At 38.0% G+C, this 23,320-nt stretch overlaps 5 protein-coding genes and 1 long non-coding RNA gene across 6 annotated transcripts in view; 4 read left to right on the top strand and 2 right to left on the bottom strand.

Annotated features, from left to right (window-relative positions):
• The window catches only part of LOC117982469 (protein vein-like), a 116,311-nt gene extending 112,802 nt beyond the window's left edge, over positions 1-3,509 (top strand). Inside the window, exon 6 of the mRNA XM_034968825.2 lies at positions 615-3,509. Coding sequence (XP_034824716.1) covers positions 615-637 — 23 coding nt within the window. The 3' untranslated portion in view covers positions 638-3,509. The remainder of the gene's footprint in view (positions 1-614) is intronic.
• LOC138402373 (uncharacterized) overlaps positions 1-23,320 on the bottom strand; it is a 404,494-nt gene that overhangs the window by 25,572 nt on the left and 355,602 nt on the right. The gene's annotated exons all lie outside the window — the stretch shown is intronic.
• On the bottom strand, positions 4,629-10,185 carry mad2 (mitotic arrest deficient 2). Its single transcript, XM_069498602.1, has 4 exons — positions 9,985-10,185; positions 9,651-9,797; positions 8,370-8,566; positions 4,629-7,049 (listed from the first exon to the last, which is right to left on the bottom strand). Exons 1-4 carry the CDS (start codon positions 10,052-10,054, stop codon positions 6,840-6,842), a joined length of 624 nt encoding a protein of 207 aa, XP_069354703.1. The 5' UTR covers positions 10,055-10,185; the 3' UTR covers positions 4,629-6,839.
• On the top strand, positions 10,587-12,175 carry LOC117982690 (SET domain-containing protein 4-like). The gene has a single exon (XM_034969066.2). The coding sequence runs from the start codon at positions 10,792-10,794 to the stop codon at positions 12,163-12,165; it is 1,374 nt and encodes a 457-aa protein (XP_034824957.1). The 5' UTR covers positions 10,587-10,791; the 3' UTR covers positions 12,166-12,175.
• Positions 12,558-20,156, top strand: LOC117982468 (iron-sulfur clusters transporter ABCB7, mitochondrial-like). The gene is made up of 10 exons (XM_069498637.1): positions 12,558-12,726; positions 12,806-12,908; positions 13,964-14,094; positions 14,709-14,916; positions 15,448-15,614; positions 16,977-17,106; positions 17,889-18,037; positions 18,995-19,169; positions 19,359-19,516; positions 20,118-20,156. The coding sequence occupies exons 1-10, from the start codon at positions 12,574-12,576 to the stop codon at positions 20,139-20,141; spliced, it is 1,398 nt and encodes a 465-aa protein (XP_069354738.1). The 5' UTR covers positions 12,558-12,573; the 3' UTR covers positions 20,142-20,156.
• LOC117982467 (uncharacterized) overlaps positions 21,584-23,320 on the top strand; it is a 2,754-nt gene continuing 1,017 nt past the window's right edge. Inside the window, 2 exon segments of the mRNA XM_069498655.1 lie at positions 21,584-21,703; positions 22,693-22,821. Coding sequence (XP_069354756.1) covers positions 21,584-21,703; positions 22,693-22,821 — 249 coding nt within the window.

Here is a 23,320-nt window from a genome sequence, read left to right as displayed (position 1 = left end):
CTGTCCGCACTCATTTCATGTAGAAAAAATGTAACTGAGTAGGCAACAATTTTTTTTTACTGTACTGAAAATGTGAATCATCGGCTTGAATTTTTATTCATGTAAGTGAATTTAACTCCTAGATTTAATTAGGGAGTATTTTTGTTACATTTTTTCATCATTCTGCTCATGTAAAATACCTACTAATGCTTCTTTACTTCCACTAATGTTCACGGGAAGCATGCCTGTAAATGGGGGTCACTTATTTAGTTCATTATATCACCTTCATATACCTAAAACTTATTATTTGTTGTGAGATAACCAAGCAAGAAATTTAACCACGCATGAAAAAATATATTATAATTTAATTCATAACTTGGATGTACCTATTATTTATTATATAATATGAACGCATAAAACATATTTCATATTCACCAAATTTAATAAAAAATATTGAGGGCTATGTAAATAAAAATAATAATTTTACTCTCAATATTTTTTACATCAGTGCCAATATAATAATAATTATATTGTTTTAGCAACACAGATATAACAATCGAAGACAGTGGCAACAACTTTAAAATATAATTTATGTTGTTTTTCTAACTTACTTATATTTTCTATTAATTTTACAGGTTTGGGAGAACGACTATGGTGAACGACAATACGACTTGGCGAACGAACGAGCGGTTGACTGTACTAATTTTGTACTTATGAAAATATGCATTCCTGCATTATAAAGGAGAATCAGACTGTTCATTCGGTACAATACACAGGTATACTTACAAAGAAAGATCCTTTGAAATATGTTGTATAAGCCGTTTACCAGATAATAAACGACCACAATATAATACACATACATTAAAAAGAAAAGTTTTGGCTCACTCATTCATCAAAGCCTAGCGTCGGAAAGCTGAAATTTTGTACAGAGGTGCCCTTTATAGTATAGACAAAGAATAAAGTCGAACTTACTTACACATTAAAATTAAAACAATAATTCCTATGATAAAAAGTATTGCGATAATAGAACTCAGTAGAACTATTTTCAGTAAAGAAAGAAAGTTACGTGCAAATAAATTGTATTATGACACGAATATATGCGGGTAAATGTTGAAAGGTAGATCATATTTGGAAATATATTATACGTTTAATTTATTATACGAATATATTTATTGTCACTAGAATACCTACCCTGAACATGAGGTACCTAAATGTTCAAAGATATGGATAATATTAACATATTAGCTAATAATAATGGTTTACGAATTAAGTATTTATACGTACCAATTCCGTTAATATATTGTACTTACGAGTACAATAAATATGAGCTAGCTAAATAGGTAGATTCCGTCACGGTTCGAATGGGTACAGTTCGGTTCAGTAGGTAGGTGCTGCTTGGGTACGGTTCGGTTCGATAGGTAGGTAGGGTACAAATAGGTTCGAAAACTTTTTTCATCATGTACCGAAAAATGATACATTCTGATTCTGTTTTTACATAATTTATTAAGCTTGCCTATTTTGAAAGGCTTTGTTGCTATAAATAAGTGGGTATCTTATACAATATAGAAAAGCGTCCTGTATATAATGTGCCGTACTATATCTGTAAAAAAACTGCTTATTGTATTATATCCAAATACTTTTCGATTGCTACAGTTGCTTTTAGATAAAACGACCGCTGGGCTATAGTGGATGGGAATGTCTGCGCATAGGTACCAAAATATTATATTCTCTTTTATCACGCGGGGAGCGAATGGTCTGAGGAACAATTTCCGCACTAGCTTATATATGCCTGCCGACCTCGGACTTCACTTTATACGACAAAACAGATATCAATTAATCTTATGATATTACTACATTTATATTACAAAACCGCCAACTGCGCAGGTATAAGCTCAGCGGTCTCTTTACAAGAAAACACACGTCCAGAATAACTTCCACCAGGGAAGGACTTTTATCATAGGAGTAAATGTGTTAAAATAACCGGGACCGACGGGCATAAGAATCTCCATACTATACCTACTAAAGGCTCTAACTAGAACATTAATGAGACAAATGTACTAACCAATGTATTGTGCCTTAACTTGGCCTTAATTTAACCATGCTTTATACCTACATTTTAAAAGGTACTTGATTTGTTAGTTTTTGCAAAAAAGACAAGTAGATAGGTAGTTGAAACTATTTTTTTTGTATATTTTTAGTAGCGCTTAATGGAAATCTGTACAGGATTTTTTTTTGCTAGGACTATTTACCTACATGTCAAAATACTCAGCCATAAACCAACTGACTAAAATCCCACCTAATTGTAATATTAAATTCTATTGTTTTTAAGGTTTATAAAAAAAATGATTGTTGATGGATAGGTGTTTGGTTAAATCTTTATAAAAAAATCACAGCTTTTAACAAAATACGGAATTAAGTTCCTAATTTGTGTATCCCTAAAAGTTTATCGATTGCGCAACAAATAGGTAGAACGAAACAAAATCGTACAATAGCTGTTAATGGTGCAAAGGCGGCCTTACTAGCTTTTTGGACCTTAATGCCAACTAATAAGGTTTTTTTTAAATTAAAAGTTTGACTCTCATTTGTATGTTAACCATTCAAAATCAATGAAAGTTTGTAGATACGTTCTAAGAGCTAATATCTGTCTGGTTTTCCAGATTTCTGTTAAAATATTTTATTCTACAAGAACCTCCTGCTTTTTTCAAATCGGTTAAATAAAGTCCTTGTGCTCGAGGATTTACATACAAATCTTTAAACGCGCGTTCAAAGAATTTTTAAGTACTACCTACTTCATAGGTGTATTCCTATGTCGATGCGCGCGTTACTTTAAAATTAGATATTTTTACGCAAATCTGGCAAACCACAGACACAAATACTCGTTTTTTGGATTTGTCTACAAAATTTCATTGAGTTTTTTTAAATTGTTTAGTTATTATACTAATGAGAATGAAACTGCGTTAGTATGGAGCGAGTGATGGGGAAACCTCTAAGTATAATATATGCCTACTTACAGTACGCGGCAGAAAAGAATGGAGGTACAGTACGCGGCAGAAAATACTGTTCATCGACCTTTAGAAAGAGATAGCGGAAAACGTCACATAGGTATGTCAAGTGACAGAAACAACGCTCTACAAACCCGAAATCTCATTCTAAATGTCGATGTACAATATTTCTTGCCGGCTACTGTACCTAGTTTTGTATAAGGCCGCGATTACCTACATCTGCAACTTTTACTTACGTAAGTAGCTTACGTAATTAATTGACAACAAATTTACTAAGGTACCTACCTAATGTACAAAGAGAGTTTACATTAGTACATTAATTGGCGTAAGTTATTCATGTAAGCTACTTACGTGAGTAAAACTTACAGACGTGTATCCGCGGCCTATGACGCAATCCGATTGTACGACAGTAAAATGTTAAGTTATATTAACAATATTGTACAGTATTATTTGCTGAATAGACATTATTTATTGTACTCTTTAAAGGCTATTTTGTAAGTGCTTTGTTATAATAAACATGAATGAAAAACAAAATTAGATTTTTATTTTTTATCATACACTAATTAGGCCAATTAGGTCTAAGTCTCGCAAATTGCTATTGCGCTGGAATCATGTCTCATTAACATCGAAATAACGTCATTTTGACGTCAGCCGAAATAAAAATATAGTGCGACAAGGCTATCTTGGCGCGTGGCTAAAATCGGAACTAACGTTGCCGTCAAGTGTCCCCTTTGTTCTTGTTTCAATATTTCAAGCATTTGTTCTCCAACAGCGCCCCCCTGTCAATGTCATTCAAGTGCCAAGAGAGCCTTGTCGTACTGTACCATCCACGTACCATCAGCTCGAAACTTCAGTCTATTGACGTCACTAAAATGGCGGCAAATTAGCAATAAACCACACCTATTTTTTTCAATTGGTTTTACGGCTCTGGGTTCTAGCCCTTTTGAGCCTACCTTTTTAAAATTAGGTGAACATAGAAGTAAAAGACCTAGGATCTAGGATTCGACCATAGATATAGGAATAAAACCTCCTTGAAATAGACCATAGACTGAATCCTTCTATTTCACTGACCTATACTAATACACGTGCGCTGGCGGCTGGACTTGCGATTACCGACTTTTTGAAGAAACTTGATTTTGGCCATTTTGTCGCCGATAGAAGCGTCATGTGACTTGTGAGCGTACTTGGAACTAAATGTTAGCTGTCACCATACTCAGTATCAACAAGAAGACTAGTCTCAGTTTAATTGCCGGTAGGGCGCCTTCGCCGCCAAGTGCGGCGCGGCTGCAGCGCTGCGGCCATTTTGTGTCATATTTGTCATTTTGTAGGCCCACCACTTCCAAGGTACTATTGTCTATTTCAGTGCAGCCATGAGACATCATCATAATTTTAGTATAAACGGATCAATCCTGGAGGTTTAAGGTAGCCGCCCATTGAAGCGGATCGGAGCGGAGACGTGTTCAGGGGACCAATCAGATTACACAGAGATAACGCAAAAATTATAACACGTCAGCTCTCAATAATCTGATACTGAGCGCATCTCCGCTCCGCTTCGTTTTAGTTGACAGGCACCTTTATTATAGAGTGCCAGAGTAGTTGCATAAAATGCGTATGTTATGGTAGTTGCTTATATAATAAAAAAGTAAATTAAAAATCTTGTACAATTTATTATCTAAAAAGTAAAACCAACTTGTATTACGAATCAAATTTTAAAAACGCCTTTTCATGCAATTGCCGATTACTATAAACAAATATAACACTATCCAGTATATAATATAAAGAAAAACCTCCTCCAGAAAATATTATGCAGGTGTTGTTGCAAAATAGTAGATTATTTAACATGGGGATAATTTCAATAAGTAACACCACAATACAACGTTTCAGAGATAGTTTTGCTCACTCATCATAGATTATAGATAGATCTATGAGGCCATGGTGAGTGAGAGGGACGCCATCCTACGTCGAAGCGAGACAGCAGTAGCAGCTTGAACTAAAAACTTTTTGTAAAAAACAGAATTTGCTTTGGGTGCGGGATGTTCTAAATTCTAATTACATTACAGTACATGGCCAAAAGTGATGAACATCGATCTTTAGAAGGAGACAGCAAATTTGTAGAGCACTGTCTCGGTCGTTCAGACCGACAAAGCGTCATATGGGTACGAGTGACAGAGACAACACTCTACAAAGATGAAATGTCATTCTAAAAGCCGATGTTCATCACTTTCGGCCGCGTACTGTACATGATGTACATCCCTTATGACGTAATGGATTTCAGTGCAACATTACAACCCAGCTAAGTCATAGGAATGTTATGACGTAGGTACTTTACCCTTAGCTAACAGGTCTGTAATAAGGCATTATAGAGGGGGAGTGGTGTGAAAAAATATAATATATCTAAGTTGACTATCTATCTATTTGGAAAAGATTATGGATTACTATTAAACATTTGGACAGAGTAAGTAGTACAGCAAAAAATGGTTTAAAAATGCTTAAAATTACTCTTAAAATACTATCACAGTTATATATACACAAATTATACTAACTTCTAATAACTAGTGTGTATGAGATTAAAAATTAAACGGGACAGGATGATTATGATGATAAGAAAATTGAAAAAAACTATGACCATGGTAAATTGCTTAATTACCAACTATACAATAATCCCGCCTTTAAACAACGAAAAAGTGCAAAATACGACGTTTTATGAACAAATTTCCTTTGATAAAGGCCTGACCCTTAGACGCCATCTCCGTGGGGCGAGAGAATCGCGGCGATAGTCTCTAAGAGAAAAACCATGCTGCACAAAAACTATTAACTAATTCTAAAACAATATAATTAATTAACATACACGGGCTGCTTGAATTAGTCATGAATGACATGATCGACTGAGCAGTTGACAATGACTGCTTGAGAATCGAGCAGCCCGTGTGTGACTGACTGCTCAGAAGACCAGAGAATCAAGCGGAAAATTGGCTACAATGCATTGTTGCAACAAGAATAGCACAAATTCAGCCAATCATAACAATTGATATTGTAATAATTCACCGGTATCCTAGTGAGACAGTGCCCTAAGAGTTATGTGCTCTATCTAAGAAAGGGGGCGTCCATAAGTTACGCGAGATGTTTAAGGGGGGGAGGGGGTCGAGTCAAATCTCATCTAATCTTACGTTGGGGAGGGGGGGGGGGTCTGGGCAAATATCACGCAATTTTTTTTCTGATTGAAACAAAATTGATTGTATATAATCGTAATACGATCACAGTAGTTACGATTTAAGTATTCTATTGTTAAATTTTTATTACACTTATAACTCTCGGCAATATTGATTACTAATCTTAACTAGTCGTAAATAAAAGCACGAAGCAAATTTTTTTTTTCTTTTTACAATAACAATCCAACGCGTTTACGTAAGAAACACATTTTGAAAAATCTCACGTGAGATTGGGGGATGGGGGAGGGGGTTGAATAAAATCTCACGACATCTCACCAGGGGGGGAGGGAGGGATAGAAAATTCAAAAAAACACCTCACGTAATTTATGGACGGCCCCAAACCTAACCTATAGCCCAAGACACAGGGTCTGCCCGCGAAATTCAAATTTAATTTGGTTTTTCACAATTTGTAAACTAATGCGACAAAGTAGACTTATGATTAGTAAAAACTAATTTGTGAGTAGCTCACGTTAAAGACTAATTTCTTAAACAGAACACTTTCAAGTAAAGATTTTTATATAAGCCTATGAAGATGATACTGCTAGGGGCGAAATTTGAATGCCATAAGGCTAATTTGTCGCATTAGTTTACAAATTGCGAAAAACCAAATTAAATTTGAATTTCGCGGGCAGACTGTGTGTGTGTGACCTTAATCCATGAGCTTATAGCTAACAACGGTCTCCATCCTGTGCAAGCTGGTGGAGAAGGACTTGAGCTGAACGTTCTGCGCGTTGGAGATGGCCACGGGCTCAGCTTCCGACCACATGTCCGGAATGTCGCAGTCGGTCTTGGCGTGGACGAGCACGTCGAACGAGCAGCGGCAGTCCAGTAGGGGGAGGTACGATATTGTGGCTGCTACCTGTTATGGAAACAAGCAAAAAGTTCAATTCAATTCAATTCAATTTATTATAATTTTACATTATAATAAATCGAAATTTTTTTAAGGGCTTCTATTTTATTTTATTTTATTTTGTTTTATTTGTCCAAGAACCGCCCACAGAATTACACACTAAAAATTATACAAAATGTTATCGAGTTTTACAGGTTCCGTGTAACTCTAATAATTACGGATCGTAATTTAAAGAGTTTCTGTATAGTTTAATTTCTGCCGAGCTTGGGTGGCCGGAGTGCAGACTTCGGTGGGGAGGGGCAATGAACACACAACAGACGGAAACATTTAAGTGCGGAAACCAGCCCAGAGTGAAGAAGAAGAAGAATGGGGATGTACCACAATTATTATTAATACCATGATTTTGAAATATCGATATTTTGACTGTATCTGGTTACATGGGTTGTGGTCATCCATACTAATAATATAAATACGAAAGAGTGTCTGTCTGTCTTTTCATGGCCCATCCGTTCAACAGATTTTAACGAAATTTGGTACAGAGATAGCTTACATCCCGGGGCCTTGAAATAGGCTACTTTTATCTGGGAAAATTAAAGAGTTCCCATGGGATTTTTAAAAACCTAAATCTACGCGGGCATAATCTAGTTAGTAATAAATATGACTATCTGCTAGTTTTCAAGTTATATTTGTTTAACCAATTCTGACGAAATGTACAAAGATAGCTTTGCATTCCGGGGACAGAGAGATTACTTTTGTCCTGAAAAATCAAAAATTTCCCACTGGTTTTTGAAAAAACTTAACTTGGTATAGAGATAGCTTGATCAAGGCTACTTTTTATCTCGGATAATCATCAAAAAGGAAATTAATCGAAGAGTTCCAATGAAATTTTTAAGTCTAAATCTACGCAGAAGTGGCTAGCATCATGTAGTTTTTTTATATTCCCAAAATAATGTATGTACCATCAACCCATTACCGGCTCACTACAGAGCACAGGTCTCCTCTCAGAGTGAGAAGGGTTTTGGCCATAGTCTACCATGCTGGCCAAGTGCGGACTGGCAGACTTCACACACCTTTGAGAACATTATGGAGAACTCTCAGGCATGCAGGGTTCCTCACGATGTTTTCCTTCACCGTTAAAGCAAGTGATATTTTAATTACTTAAAAACATGTGCCTTTTGAACATGTCATGTTTTGAACAACTCTGAAAAGTTAGAGGTGCGTGCTCGGGATCGAACTCCCGACCTCCGATTGGAAGGTGGACGTCCTAACCACTAGGCTACCACAGCTTTGAATGTAGAACAATAGAGAAGGTAAAATAATAGAATCTACCTGCAACATAACGTCGCGTATTTCCTGCTGTATTTTTTTCAAGTCCTTGCTACCGAGTGTCTCCTTCTTCTCCTTTGAAAGCTCAATGTCCCCGTCCTCGTACTGCACGTTGAAGTCCCAGCACTCCAGCACCTCCTTGTTGGCCACGTTGAGGATTATGAGTGACAGTCTGCTCACCTTCTTGCTCACTATCCATTCTGGAATATGAGAAGAGTGGAATTTAACTTTTTTGGAGCTCCATGGTAAAACAAGGAAAACTTATAGTTTTGTACTGTCTACATTTACATTGATTTATTAAAATAGTTGATGCCCGCGTGGAATTAAATTTTTTGAACATCCTGTGGGAACTCTGATTTTCCAGGATAAAAGTAGCCTATGTCACTCTCCAGGTCTTTAGCTATACCCATGCAAAAAATCAGGTCAAGCCGTTGCACCGTTGCGACGTGATTGAAGGACAAACCAACAAACAAACACACTTTCACATTTATAATATGGATACTGATATCATCGGTATGCTTACAGCATCACCAAATCGCATACCGAGTCAGAAATTAGTAGTTACCTAGTGTATTGCATTCACATAATTATACTAATATTAAAAACATCTAATTGTTGGTGTTGAGCAATCAGACAGTTGAGCAAGGTGAGTGCTTTTAGGGTTGGCGCATTTTCGGCAAAATTGTATGTGTCTTTTAGTTTGTGACACCACTAACTAAAAGTGGCTCAGCGTAAATGGAGCGAGCTATGTTAGGAAAATTTGGAATGAGGAGGAATTTCACAGAAGAACAAAAGCCACCAACATAGCTCAAAGTATTAGCACGCTGAAGTGAGGCAGATATGTTCTGGAGTGTAGACAACATAACACATACAACATAAGCACAATGTATCCTCCAACCCACTGGACTGATGGCCTGAAGGTGGCGGGAAGCAGTTGAAATGACCGTGTTTGGTGTGTGTTTGGTGCGAAGTATAGATTGGCAGATGCACACATATAGCATGAAGCTATTTATGTAATACCAGGTGGTGACAGCGACTTCGTCTGCGTGAGTTTCGATTTTTGAAATTCCCATGGGAACTCTTTGATTTTCCGGGATAAAAAGTAGCATGTCCTTCCCCGGCATGTAAGCTATCTCTGTACCAAATTTCGTCAAAATCGGTTAAACGGATGGGCCGTGAAAAGCTAGCAGACAGACGGACAGACAAACACACTTTCGTTCTTATAATATTAGTATGGATAGTTCCTGCTACAACAATAATTTGATGTAAAATTACCCATCTTACCTTCGCTTTGTGTCAAGAGATTTTTGAGAAAATTCTTAATTTGTGCATCCTCTGATAACAGCAATGTGATTCCATACTGCTGCTCCGCTTTGAACGTCTCTGGCGGGTACAGACCTCTTTGAAAGAGCACCGAATTTATTGCAAAATCTGAAACATTATTATAAAACATCATCATCACCGGCTCACTTCTGAATATAGGTCTCCTCTCAGAATGAAAAGGGTTTGGCCATCATTCACAAGTCGGCCAAGTGCGACTGGCTCATTAAATGAGCCAGTTTATTTATAATTAAGTACCTAAATAATAAGAAAATAAATAAACAAGAAATAAACGTACTCAAATATTCGCAGATTATTTGTGCCGAACCTCGAAGAGTAATTGAGTTCTTGGTTTGTTGTTGCGACATGTTTTTTTTTAATCTTTTTAATTACTGATTAGTGAATAAATTAATACGTTCGAACTTTCAATATTTTCAAAAGTTTGGTTACAAATAATTTAATCACAAAACGTACAAAAATTTACAAAACCAGTAAAATAAAACAACCGTTATTTTTGAATTGAATTTGGCATTGACGTTATTTGAGTTTGACATCGACCGATTACGTTTTATTTATCTGTGTAGAAAATAAAGGTAAGACTTCACATGGCGTAGTCATAATTGGTCTAATACCATAGAGACCTTGGACCAAATACTTGCCAAATGAAATGAAATGAAATGAAATGAAATGAAATGAAATGAAATGAAATGAAAATGAAATGAAATGAAATGAAAATCTTTTTTATTCGTATAAACTTTTACAAGTGCTTACGAATAGTCGGATGCATCTACCACTGGTTCGGAATGCCTTATATTTGTGTCATCGTGTAAAAAACCATTACAGTGCTGCCAACTAGGAGACACGAAGGGTGTTCAGTTGTTCATCTGTGTTAATGTCACTGTCATGTGGCATTGATTTGTTTTGGTTTCAATTTTTTTACAAATAAACAAAATATCAAAATTAAATTATTTTATCAATAAATATGGAAACTAATATTGGTACAATTATGGAAAGCAGATATGACAACGACTGAAGTACAATCTAATAGCAATTAAAACCTAACACTTTGCCAATTTAACGTTCATTACGTGATTCGTGAATAAACATGGGAAGAACTCAGCGGAAACGAAAACATAAAAAGCTAATCCAGTTTTACACATGCAATAATGAGAAGAACTCAATTTTATTAAACTCCTGGTTAGCGGATAATGGATTACGAAGCAGCCGGAAACTCGTGTTTGCGATGTTTAATGATACGGGCAGAGGACTCTTGACAAAGAAGAAGATATCGTCGGGTGAAGAACTTATGAGCCTACCACTTAATTTAACTATAAATGTAACTAGTTTATTAATGGATGTCGTGTTTTGTAGTATTTTTTTAGAGAACAAATCACCCTGTCTAGTAAAGTATAAGCAGAAAGTATCATTCCAGTCATTATTGGCATTCTATTTAATGCATTTAAAGGCGCAAGGCGCTAATTCCAAATGGTACATTTATTTAGAAAGTCTACCAAAAGAGTACACAGTTCCATACTTTCTGCCAAATGAAATTGTGTGTCATATTGATAGTGAAATTGTGTGTGCGATTACAAAACAAAAGAATACAATTGAGACCTCATTTAATATTTTTAATGAACTTTTACAAAATACAACGAGCAATAATAATGAGGTTCAAAGTTTGAGATCATATTTTACATTACCAAGATATGAATGGGCGTATTTTACAGTAAATACCAGATGTGTTTATATGGATTTGACAAAACTTATTGACTTACAAAATGTAAATAGTACCATTTTATCCCTCATCAATGATAACACAAAGATATCATTGTGTCCCTATTTAGACATGATTAACCACAGTCCAAATGCTAGAAACGAGACAAAACTTATCATTAGTAAGGATGTAGCAAATTTACCAGTCACAAAATTAAATGAGGATATATTTTCTGATGTACGGTTTTCTATTTATACAAAAAATTATTTTGATCCATATACACAGGTTTTTATATGCTATGGTGACAGTCATAATTTTAAATTGATAACCGAGTATGGATTCTTTTTACCATCCAATGAAATTGACTTTGTATCATTTAGTTTTGATGAAATTAATATGTATTTAAATTCGAAAGGTAGTAAGCTTTCTAGCGATCAAATAGCATTTATTAATAATCATGGATTGAATAATGATTTGTATATTGATTTACGAGGCCTAAGTTTTAATTTCTATGGTTTATTGATGGTCGTAAAGTATTACTACAACAAAAATCTTGACATAAGTAGATTAATTTACTCCGCAGCTATATGTTCTAATGATAGGGTGTTAATTGAATTTATAATGCCAATGGTTAAAGATAGACTTGTAAGTATAGGTGTAGCTCTTGAGAAGTTGTGTAATTTTAGTAAGAGCATGATTTTAGACAATTGTATAGATCTCATGGGTCAATATGTGAATATATTAGAAAAGTTTATTAAATGTTAGATTTCTAAAATTGTTTATCATTTCATATTAGTATTTGAATGTAGCTAAGCTAGTCTTTGCTCCTGTTACTAATTACATTATTTTCCTGAAAGTTCAAACCTACCTAGTTACCCTATCTATTAGTGGTATAATAAATAATAATCAGTACCCAGTAATCCTACTGTACCTTAGATACAGAAACCTTAGTAGACCTCTGTTGAAGACCTTTTTGAACATTGTCTAACAGGAGCCATTTTGCAGTTTCCGGACTTTGGTGTTATCATTTTTTTGTATAATTTCAAAACTATACAGTAATTTTTTGAATGCATTCTGTGGTTCATGTGCATAGACTATAGATAATCAGCTGCCAATGTTTTTGGAACTCGGAACTGTCAATGTCACTGTCAGTTTGGAAACGACCATACGACCATGGCGGCAGCGCTTTTGTCAAACAGGAGATTCGATAAATTAATGAAAAACCATGTAAAATTAACTAAAACGTTCTCAAATAAATCAGTGATTCTCAACAAGCCACAGTTTAATATTATTTGCAAGCAATGCGCTGCCGCAAGCTACTTCAGGGTACGAAAAACCGTTCTGAAAATAATGATGATTTTTCTTTGAATTATTTTCTTAGTTAATTTTCGTGTTTACTTTGCAGTTTTATTCTTCACGAACCCCAAACAATGCTGGTCAAGATTCAGCAAAGAATGTTTTGGCGGCGGTTTTGGCTAATAAGCCCAAAACAGGGAAAATTCCAGTTGGTAAGTCTTGTAGTGGATTTTAGAACGCGTAATTATATGAATTTCAGTTCATATGTTGCGACTTGTTTGCCAACTGAAGTTGCGTAAGTCGACGTTGACCTTGCAGTGAATTCTGTTTTATCAGTTATAATAATTTAAGATGGTTTATTAGTAGGTATTACCGGTATAATCAGGTGATAAAACAGATTTACTTAAGTAATTAAAGAATAATTTCTGGTCCAAAAACTTGGTATTTTCAACCATACTAGGCTGTAGATACTAAAACATAGTTCAATGAACTTATTAAAGTAAGACAGAAATCTTACAGATTTTATTTAAAAACTAAAGAAGCTTATTGTGGTGCATTCTTAGTTATTTTCTTCATTTATCTAATTACTAGCTTATGCTTGCGACTTCGCCCACGCGGATTACATAAATTTCAACCCCCTATTTTACTACCTTAGGGGCTGAATTTAAAAAATCCCTTCTCCGCTAGCCTACATCAGAACGCCAAATTTTAGCTCAATCCGTCCAGTAGTTTCAGCGGTGTGTTGATAGATCAGTCAGTCAGTCACCTTTTTCTCTTATATATTCAGATTTTATTAATCTAAGAGTACCACTTATTTGCACTTTACAAGTTATATATAGATTAAAGTTGTATACTGTAATACTTAGTTCATGTTATGTTTATGTTTAATTCAGTTACAGTTAAGTTGGGTTAATTTATATTTAACTCAAAATATAAGAAGGAAAGGTGTACGCACACCTTTTATTTGTTAATAACATTTCCCTACAGTATAATTTTGATTACTGCTTGTTTTAACTCTTAGATACACATTTATAGTTAGTTTTTTAACTAGTAATATCAAACACTAGTTACTTCACTTAGTTATTGCATAATCTTTATTTTCATTTACTAATGTGATGCTTTTGTTATCATTTTGTGTTTTTAATGCCTGGTTGATGCAGATCTCTATCCCGCATTCACCCACTCGCCTGTCCCTTTTTACTATCCGCATCCTGTATAAAGCATTTCTATCCCCATAATATATCCTGATATGGTGTCCCGTCCCTAGGGATCCAAAAGAGAGACTGCTTTCATCCAGGCGCGTCTGTTTTGTCCCGAGAAGATATAAACCTTGGAGATGCTAAGCCTGTGTCGGGGACTGACATGGTCAGGGGGATGCTGGAGTATGTATGGCCTAAGGTGAGACATTTTAAGTCTTTTAACTACTTCCTAAACAGTGGTACCGCACCGGAAGACGCAGCGTTGCAGACCCCCCCACTAGGAGGACGGACAACATCAGACAAGTGGCAGGGAGCCGCTGGATTCAGGCGGTGCAAGACCGTGGCGTGTGGAAGTCCCTACAAGAGACCTATGTCCAGCAGTGGACATCTATTGGTTGATGATGATGATGATGATGATGAAACAGTGGTCAAGATATCAGCCTCCTATTTGAGAGGTCTGGGGTTCGACCCTAGGCAGGTGCTTCATCTTTTTGGTACACAAGCTTATGCTCGCAATTTTGTCCGCATGGACTACATAAATTACAAAATCCCTATTTTACCCCCTTAGGGATTGAATTTTCGAAAATCCTTTCTTAGTGGATGTCTACATCATAATAACTGCATGCTGAATTTCAGCCTGATCTGTCACATACTTTGAGCTGTGTCGATAGATCAGTCAGTCAGTTAGTCAGCTTTTCCTTTTATATATGAAAATTGAAAACAATTTTATACATAAGAAAAGAAATCATATAATTTGACTTGACTCTGCATGCCCTATGTGGATTCAGATTTTATTAATCTGCCTATTTGTAGGACAATCCGATGATAAGGAACAGAGTAATGCTATCCCTCTCGCTCCTGTTTGGCGCGAAAGTGATGAACGTGACAGTGCCGTTCCTGTTCAAGTACGCGGTGGATGAGGTTAACCAGCTGTCGGTGACGCCGGCCGGTGACGCGCTGTTGGGAATGGCGACGGTGCCGCAAGCTTTGGGGACCACTGCCTTCAGCTTGTTGGTTGGATGTGAGTATAGTGACAGTAAGAAATAAATAATTTATTATTAATCTTATTTATTTACGCCCAAAGTCGTCATAAATCTAATGTTAAAATAGGAATATTTCGAGGCTTGCAACTTTAAAATTAATGTTCTTTTCGATGTTTTATTATATCAATAAACCTAGATAATGGCAAGACAAACCGTTATAATACTTAGTTTTGAGCGTACAATATCAAATAATGTAGTACCAATTATATACCCTCCTATGTTTGTATGAAGAAATCACCGAACTGCGCCCTCGGACTAAAACCGTCCTCTTGACATGATAGTTGACACAGATGACATATGCTGAGATCTATAGAGCGCACTTTGACTTTGCTCAGACTTAAGATTGAGTTCAAACGAGACAGATTTATATGAGAGATAGCTATGACTAGTTATAAACGAGACGTTTTAACTCTGTCTTAAGTCTAAGCTAAGTCAGAGTGCGCTTTATAGATCTCAACCCATAGAGCAAAAATGACGAGTGCGTTCTCAAAATGCACATTTAATTTCAGACGGCATCGCTCGAGCGACGGCGGCAGGCTTCAACGAGCTAAGAAACGCGCTGTTCGCTAAAGTGGCCCAACATTCCATCAGGAAACTAGCCTGCAATGTGTTCATGCATATACACAACTTGGATCTGAGCTTTCATTTGGGCAGACAGACTGGGGCTTTGTCAAAGGTAAAACGTTTCCTCCATCTTTTTGTACGTAGTCTAAATTCCAAGGACACGTACGAAGCGATTTGCCTCCTTATTTCTAATTCAAACTGCTATTTTCTAGCGGAAGAGTTCCATATTCTAGCAGTTAGAAAATGGAATTCCCTTCCAGCATCAGATTTCCCCTCCAATTTTAATATGGGTACCTTAAAATCAAGAGTGAAGAGGCGTCTTCTAGGCCAGCGCGCTCCTGCATCATTACTTGCCAGCAAATCTGATCTAAGCCAAGCATCACTACCCATATTATAAACTAGCTTATGCTCGCGACTTCGTCCGCGTGGACTACACAAATTTCAAACCCCTATTTCACCCCCTTAGGAGTTGAATTTTCAAAAATCCTTTCTTAGCGGACGCCTACGTCATAATAGCTATCTGCATGCCAAATTTCAGCCCGATCCGTCCAGTAGTTTGAGCTGTGCGTTGATAGATCAGTCAGTCAGTCAGTCAGTCAGTCAGTCAGTCAGTCACCTTTTCCTTTTATTATTATAAATGAGAAAGTGTGTTTGTTTGTTGGTTTATTGGTTTGTCCTTCAATCATGTCGCAACGGAGCAACGAATCGACGTGATTTTTTGCATAGGTATAGTTGACAAGTAGATAGGTTTTATAGCACACGTAAGGGGAAAAACCGGCTAAGTGCGAGTCAGGCTCGCACACTGAGGGTTCCGTACTACAGTCGTATTTTTTCGACATTCTGCACGATAATTCAAAAACTATGATGCATAAAAATAAATAAAAATCTGTTTTAGAATGCACAAGTAAAGCCCTTTCATATTATGATACCCCACTTGATATAGTTATCTTACTTCGAATATTGAAAATACTAAATATTAGTTCATGACCACAATTTAATTTTTTTGTGTGATCTAACCCTAAATTCACGGTTTTCAGATTTTTCCCCTAAAGCCAGCTATAAGACCCACCCACCTGCCAAATTTCATGATTCTAGGTGAACGGGAAGTACCCTGTAGGTTTCTTGACAGACAAACAACAAAGTGATCCTATAAGGATTCCGTTTTTCCTTTTGAGGTACGGAACCCTAAAAATCAGAAAACGGTGAATTTGTGGTTACATCACAAAAGAATAATTACATTTTAATTATTTTCATGAACAAATAATTAGTATTTTCAACTTTCAAAGTAAGGTTAACATACCAAGTGGGCTATCTTATGAAAAGGCACACATACATTCTAAAACAGATTTTTATTTATTTTTATGCATAATAGTTTTTGATTTCTCGTGCAAAATGTCGAAAAAATACCCGAGTACGGAACCCTCAGTGCGCGAGTGTGACTCGCACTTGACCGGTTTTTTCGTTTGTTTCATAGACGATAGACCGCGGCTCTCGCGCCATAAACTTCGTGCTGTCGGCGATGGTGTTCAACATTGTGCCTACAATATTCGAGTTGGCCCTGGTGTCTTCCATACTCGGCCTCAAGGGAGGACTGGCTTTTGCAGGTAACTTGTTATTACGCTGTGTCCAGGAGACGCGGGTTCGATTCTTGCCGGTTCGCAATTTTTGATATGTATTGAAAATTATTTAGAATATTATCTATATATATAAAAGGAAAAGGTGACTGACTGACTGACTGACTGACTGAATGACTGACTGACTGACTGATCTATCAACGCACAGCTCAAACTACTGGACGGATCGGGCTGAAATTTGGCATGCAGATAGCTATTATGACGTAGGCATCCGCTAAGAAAGGATTTTTGAAAATTCAACTCCTAAGGGGGTGAAATAGGGTTTTGAAATTTTGTAGTCCACGCGGACGAAGTCGCGAGCATAAGCTAGTTCTTTGTATAAATTCCATTGAACCTAATGCAAAAATCGTGTTTCATAAAGCTGTCAAACCAAACTTGACATTGGTCATCAATTATTTTTAAGCGAAAAACTCACATCAAAATATTCTTGGCGCTAACCATTTTGATACACCAACGAATCACAGACGGATTGTTTTCTAATTGAAATTCAAATATTTTTTGAAGTTATTATCGAATTGAATTTCGAATGTTTTGAAAAACATGTTTGTGATTGGTTGGTGAATCAAAATGGTTAACGCCCACTGATATTTTTACCTCTATCATTTGTATGGGATTGTGCAACAGAGAGGAACTGTTTTCCGCGGATGCAGAATAGCATTTTTTTTTTTTTTTTTTTTTTTTTTTTTTTTTTTTTTTTTTTTTTTTTTTTTTTTTTTATAATTATTATTCAGTAAAATGTTATTTGTCCACAGGTGTAGCGTTTAGCTGCGTGGGTGTATACGCGGCGTACACACTGGCCGTCACCCAGTGGCGGACTAAGTTCAGGGTGTACATGAACAAAGCTGAAAACGACGCCGGGAATAAGGCCATCGACTCGCTCATCAACTACGAGACTGTTAAGGTGAGAAATAACTATGTACTAGAAATTTAGTTTTTTTTTTTTTTTTTTTTTTTCTACCATAAAGCACCATTATAAAATGGCAGCTTTATTACTACTACCATCTAGCCTATGGGCTAATAAGTAACATTATTCTAGCTTAAACTTCTACTTATGATTAATTTTTAAATCTAATTTACAGTCCAATAACTGTCCTTAGTTTATTCTAACACGTACTTACAGTTCACTATGTTCTTGTGACCTAGAATATTTAGTGCTAAAAATTTTTTACGAGACATTTCACTGCGACTAATAGCCACATCTGGTGACAGAAGGGCTGGCTCATTTTTTGCGCAACGGATCAGCCTGGCTGTCCAGCGCGGAAATGCAGCCAGTATTCTTGGCACCATTCCACGCGGTCATGATTTATATAGTAATTAGATAAGACTAGCTTTAAGTTTTATTGTAATAGATTGATATTTATTTATGTACTAGATATTATCTGTTATGTATTTAGTATACTTTTAGCTGATGCCCGCAACAACGTACGCGTGGATTTAGGTTTCTGAAAATCCCGTGGGAACCTTTCGATTTCCCGGGATAAAAGTAGCCTATGCCACTCTCCAGGTCTTAAACTATACCCATGCAAAAAATCACGACGTGATTGAAAGGCAGACCAACAAACCAACGAACAAACACACTTTCGCTTTTATAATATGGTGTTAGTATAGAAGATATAAGAAGTTAGTATAGTGCTCTCTCTGTTACGTAATGATAGAGTCAAAAATCTCAGTTGACGCTAACTATTTTGAGGCACCTTAGTTAGGCTGCATCTTCACTTGCCAGGTCTGATTGCAGCCGTGCGCTAGTCTATAAATGAAAAAAATATATATATTCAATTTCATTTCATTTCATTTCGTTTCTAAAATTTAAAATGTTTTGTTAACAGACTACAATAAAAGAGGTTTTTTGTTATTGTAGTATTTCAACAACGAGAACTACGAGCTGCAGAAATACGACGCGAGTCTGAAGAAGTATGAGGACGCTTCTCTCAAGACTGCGTCTAGTCTGGCGTTGTTGAACTTCGGCCAGCACGCCATCTTCAGCGCCGGCCTGAGCGCCATCATGATTATGGCGGCCAATCAGATTGCACAGGGTGAGTTTTGCTATTGTAGTATTTCAACGAGAACTACGAGCTGCAGAAATACGACGCGAGTCTGAAGAAGTATGAGGACGCTTCTCTCAAGACTGCGTCTAGTCTGGCGTTGTGGAACTTCGGCCAGCACGCCATCTTCAGCCATCATGATTATTATATTTTATTACCGTATGGATTTTGTTTCACCAGGCAATATGACAGTGGGTGACTTGGTGATGGTGAACGGGTTGGTGTTTCAACTGTCCATACCGCTGGGCTTCCTGGGCTCCGTGTACCGTGAAGTTCGTCAGGCATTGGTCGATATGCAGACCATGTTCACTCTTATGACGGTGCAGCCGCGAGTCAAAGTGAGTATACATTTCTTCTTAATATATAAAACACAGACAATGTCTCTACCTATGTCCGTTATAGACTAAAACCTTATAACCGATGTGCCCCAAACTGGTTTCAACCGGTCATTAAAAAATGAACCCATCCAGCCGATGTACCCCAAACCGGTTTCAGCCGGTTATCAGAAAGTGAAACCATCCAATCGATAAGGCCCAAACTGGTTTCAACCGGTCATAAAAAGTGAAACCATCTAGCCAATGTACCCCAAACCGGTTTCAGCCGGTCATCAGAGATAAGGCCCAAACTGGTTTCAACCGGTCATCAGAAAGTGAAACCATCTAATCAGTGAGGCCCAAAACAGTTTCATCCGGTCATCAGAAAGTGAAACCATCCAATCGATAAGGCCCAAACTAGTTTCAAACCGGTCATCTGAAAGTGAAACCATCCAATCAGTGAGGCCCAAAACCGGTTTCAACCAGTCATCAGAAAGTGAAACCAGTGAACTGATGTGGCCCAAATCGGTTGTCTGGTGGGAAGCTTCGGCCGTGACGAGACCCTACCGGCAAAGCTTAGAAACTGTTGAGGGGTCGTTATCCCTATTTTTATTATTATTCACAGGAAAAAGAGCAAGCAGCAAACTAGTGGTGGACGCCAAGACCGCAACAATCGACTTCAAGGACGTGAGCTTCAATACATCAACGGGACACCGATCTTCAACAACCTGACCTTCAGCATTCCCGCGGGCCAGAAAATCGGCATCGTCGGAGGCTCAGGGAGCGGGTGAGACAGATTTTAGCTTTCATCAAGAGCAAGTCGGCCAACTACCTATTGATATTTTGGAGTTCAAAAATAAGATTTCTGCGCAGGTACATTGGCGTAACTTAAACAGTTGTACCACATTAATACGATGATTTTGAATTAAATAAACTATATAAGAAAAACTAGCAATTGGAAAAATTAACAACTCCATAATCTGCATAATCATTGCGAATGTCTTTGGTTTGTGTAAAACAATGTTTTCTTTTGCCAAAAATAGACGTGATACTGGGGGCACACGATGCGTTGCGGCGCCGCATCGCAAAGATTTCACCGTAACAGCGGGCACACGAGCGGTGCGGCGCCGCAACGTTGTTATGTCGCAGCGGCGCCGTAGCAGCGTTGGTCAGTCTGTTGATAAAAACAACTGAGTGGTGCCGCTCCGACGTCGCAACGCATTCACCCCTCCCCGCCTCGTCTCGGTGGTTGCGGCGGCGGTGCGGCGCCGGAGCGCATCGTGTGACATGCCACATATATTTCTATGTAAGACAACGCAGCGACACCGCTGCGGCGCCGCACCGCCGCCGCAACGGTGTCGCTGCGTTATCGCTGCGCCTGCCTTCCGCCTCAGGAAAGTTCAAAAGTCATTTGTGGGTATTGGTATTACCTTTTATAATAAAATCCCGCAAACTATTTTGGACTTACCTTTGCACAAGTTTAAAAAATCTATTAAAAAATATGCTCCTGAAAAAAGCATATACACAATTGAAGATTATCTAAATGATAAAAGAGCGTGGATTTGACCTGCAGCTCGTTCCAGCAACGCACAACACTGCAAATACTATTTTATACATGGCATAATTTTGTACCTATATCAAATATTTGAAAAGAGCAACCGCCGAGTTTCTTGCTGGTTCTTCTCGGCAGGAAAGGCATTCCGAACCAGTGGTAGATGCATCCGACTATTCGTAAGCATTTTCATTCATTCATTTCATTCATTCATTCAACGCATCTTGTGCCCCCGCTCTTATTCCAAACGTCGATTTGATATTTTCAAAGCAAAATTCATTCATCCGGCCTCTTTCGGGGTGAGGCACAGTTAGAGGGAAAGGGTGACATGCACAGATAACGGTTTTTCCGTCATCTGTGGATACAACACTATTTTAGGCTCCATTCGCCAATGAGTTGTCGCTTCGATGACGCTTTTTTCTGTGTGTTTTGTACTGTGCATTGTGTTTGTGCTGAATAAAAGAGTATTTATTTTATTTATTTAACAAAGCTTTAATTCAAAAACGTTTTTATTTCTTTTCTATTGTAGTAAATCGACAATGGTGCGTCTTCTGTTCCGTTTCTTCGAGCCGCAATCCGGACAGATCACGATAGCCGGTCAAAACATCAAGGACTTGGACTTGGTCAGCTTGAGGAGGTCCATTGCCATAGTCCCGCAGGTAAAACATAGAGGTAGTATCATATTATGTGGAATCCATAGCCATAATAAATGGTTTCCACTATACTGAGCTGTCAAACGCCATAATTTAAACGGCGGACCTCTTGTGGCGCCCTCTCCTGCGGGTCCCCATTCCAAACAAAAAAAATGTGCATAATATGTAACCTTTACACGTGGTCGAAGGAAAGCTAAACGCGCGCGGGACTCATTCATTCATTCATGCCATATCCGTCTGTCTGTCCGTCCACGGCTAAGCTCAGAGACTATTAGTACTAGAAAACTGTTATCACACGGACAAAGTGGCAAAAATATATAAAACTAGATGATGCTCGTGGTGGCGCGTGGATTAAGGTTTTTAAAAATCCCGTAGGAACTCTTTGATTTCCCGGGATAAAAAGTAGCATATGTCCTTCCCCGGGATACAAGCAGTGGCGTGCATAGGGTTTAAAGCCAGGGTAAGCATTAGTTAGGTAAGCAAGCCAAAGGATAATGAGCATTGAGAAATTTCAACTGAGTTAACCATTTCTTGGGTAAGCAGCGCTTTTATGCCTCTATGAGTTGCACGCCACTGGATACAAGCTATCTCTAGCTCTAGCAAATTTCGTCAAAATCGGTTGAACGAATGGGCCGTGACAAGGCTAGCAGATAGACAGACACACTTCGCATTTATAATATTATTAGTATGGATAAAATCACCGTGAGATAGATAGATCTGCATGCCACATTTCAGTCTGATCCGTCCAGTAGTTTGAGCTGTGCGTTGATGATCAGTCAGTTAGTCAGTCACCTTTTCTTTTTACATACTCTAAGCTAGTTTTAAGAAGTGGGTGCCTGGGTCTTGGGGAACCAGGGAGCATGGACACTGGTCGGCTCCTTGGTTCCCCAGGGACTACGGCACCCTACCTGTTTCTACCTATTTGTAAATTTGGCTGAATAAAAGGTTTTTATTATTATTATATTTAGGTGATAGATATAAATTATTTGTTCCAGGACTGTGTGCTGTTCCACGACACGATATACCACAACCTGCACTACGGAGATCTGTCCAAGTCGCAGGAGGAAGTGTACAAGGCGAGCAAGATGGCCGAACTGCACGAATCCGTCATCACTTGGCCTAAGGTACGCATTGTTTTCCAATCCTATCCATCAGCCTGTGTGCGTCCACTGCTGGACATAAGCCTTTTCGAGTGCGCGCCACCAAACACGGTCCTCCGCCTTCCTCATCTGCTCCCCACCACCTTCAGGTCCTCGGTCCAGCGGGCTGGAGGTCGTCCCACATGCGCTTACCGGTACGCGGTCTCCACTCCAGAACACGTCTGCCCCATCGGCCGCCGGTTCTGCGACAGAACTGACCTGCCCATTGCCACTTCAGCTGCTAATCATGAATCAGGAATTCAGATGCTAATTAGAGCCTCAATAGCTCAACGGGTAAAGGAGTGGACTGAAAATCGAATGGTCGACGGTTCAAACCCCGCCCGTTGCACTATTGTCGTACCTACTCCTAGCACAAGCTTGACGCTTAGTTGGAGAGGAAAGGGGAATATTAGTCATTTAACATGGCTAATACTCTTTATTAAAAAAAAAAAAAAAAAATCCTTTGAGCTATGTCGGTCGCTTT

This window comes from Maniola hyperantus, chromosome 5 (genome assembly GCF_902806685.2).
Source record: "Maniola hyperantus chromosome 5, iAphHyp1.2, whole genome shotgun sequence".
In the NCBI taxonomy this organism is placed as follows: Eukaryota; Metazoa; Arthropoda; class Insecta; order Lepidoptera; family Nymphalidae; genus Maniola; species Maniola hyperantus.
The sequence above is the reverse complement of the archived record's forward strand: the minus strand, read 5'-3'. Positions and strand labels throughout refer to the sequence as shown.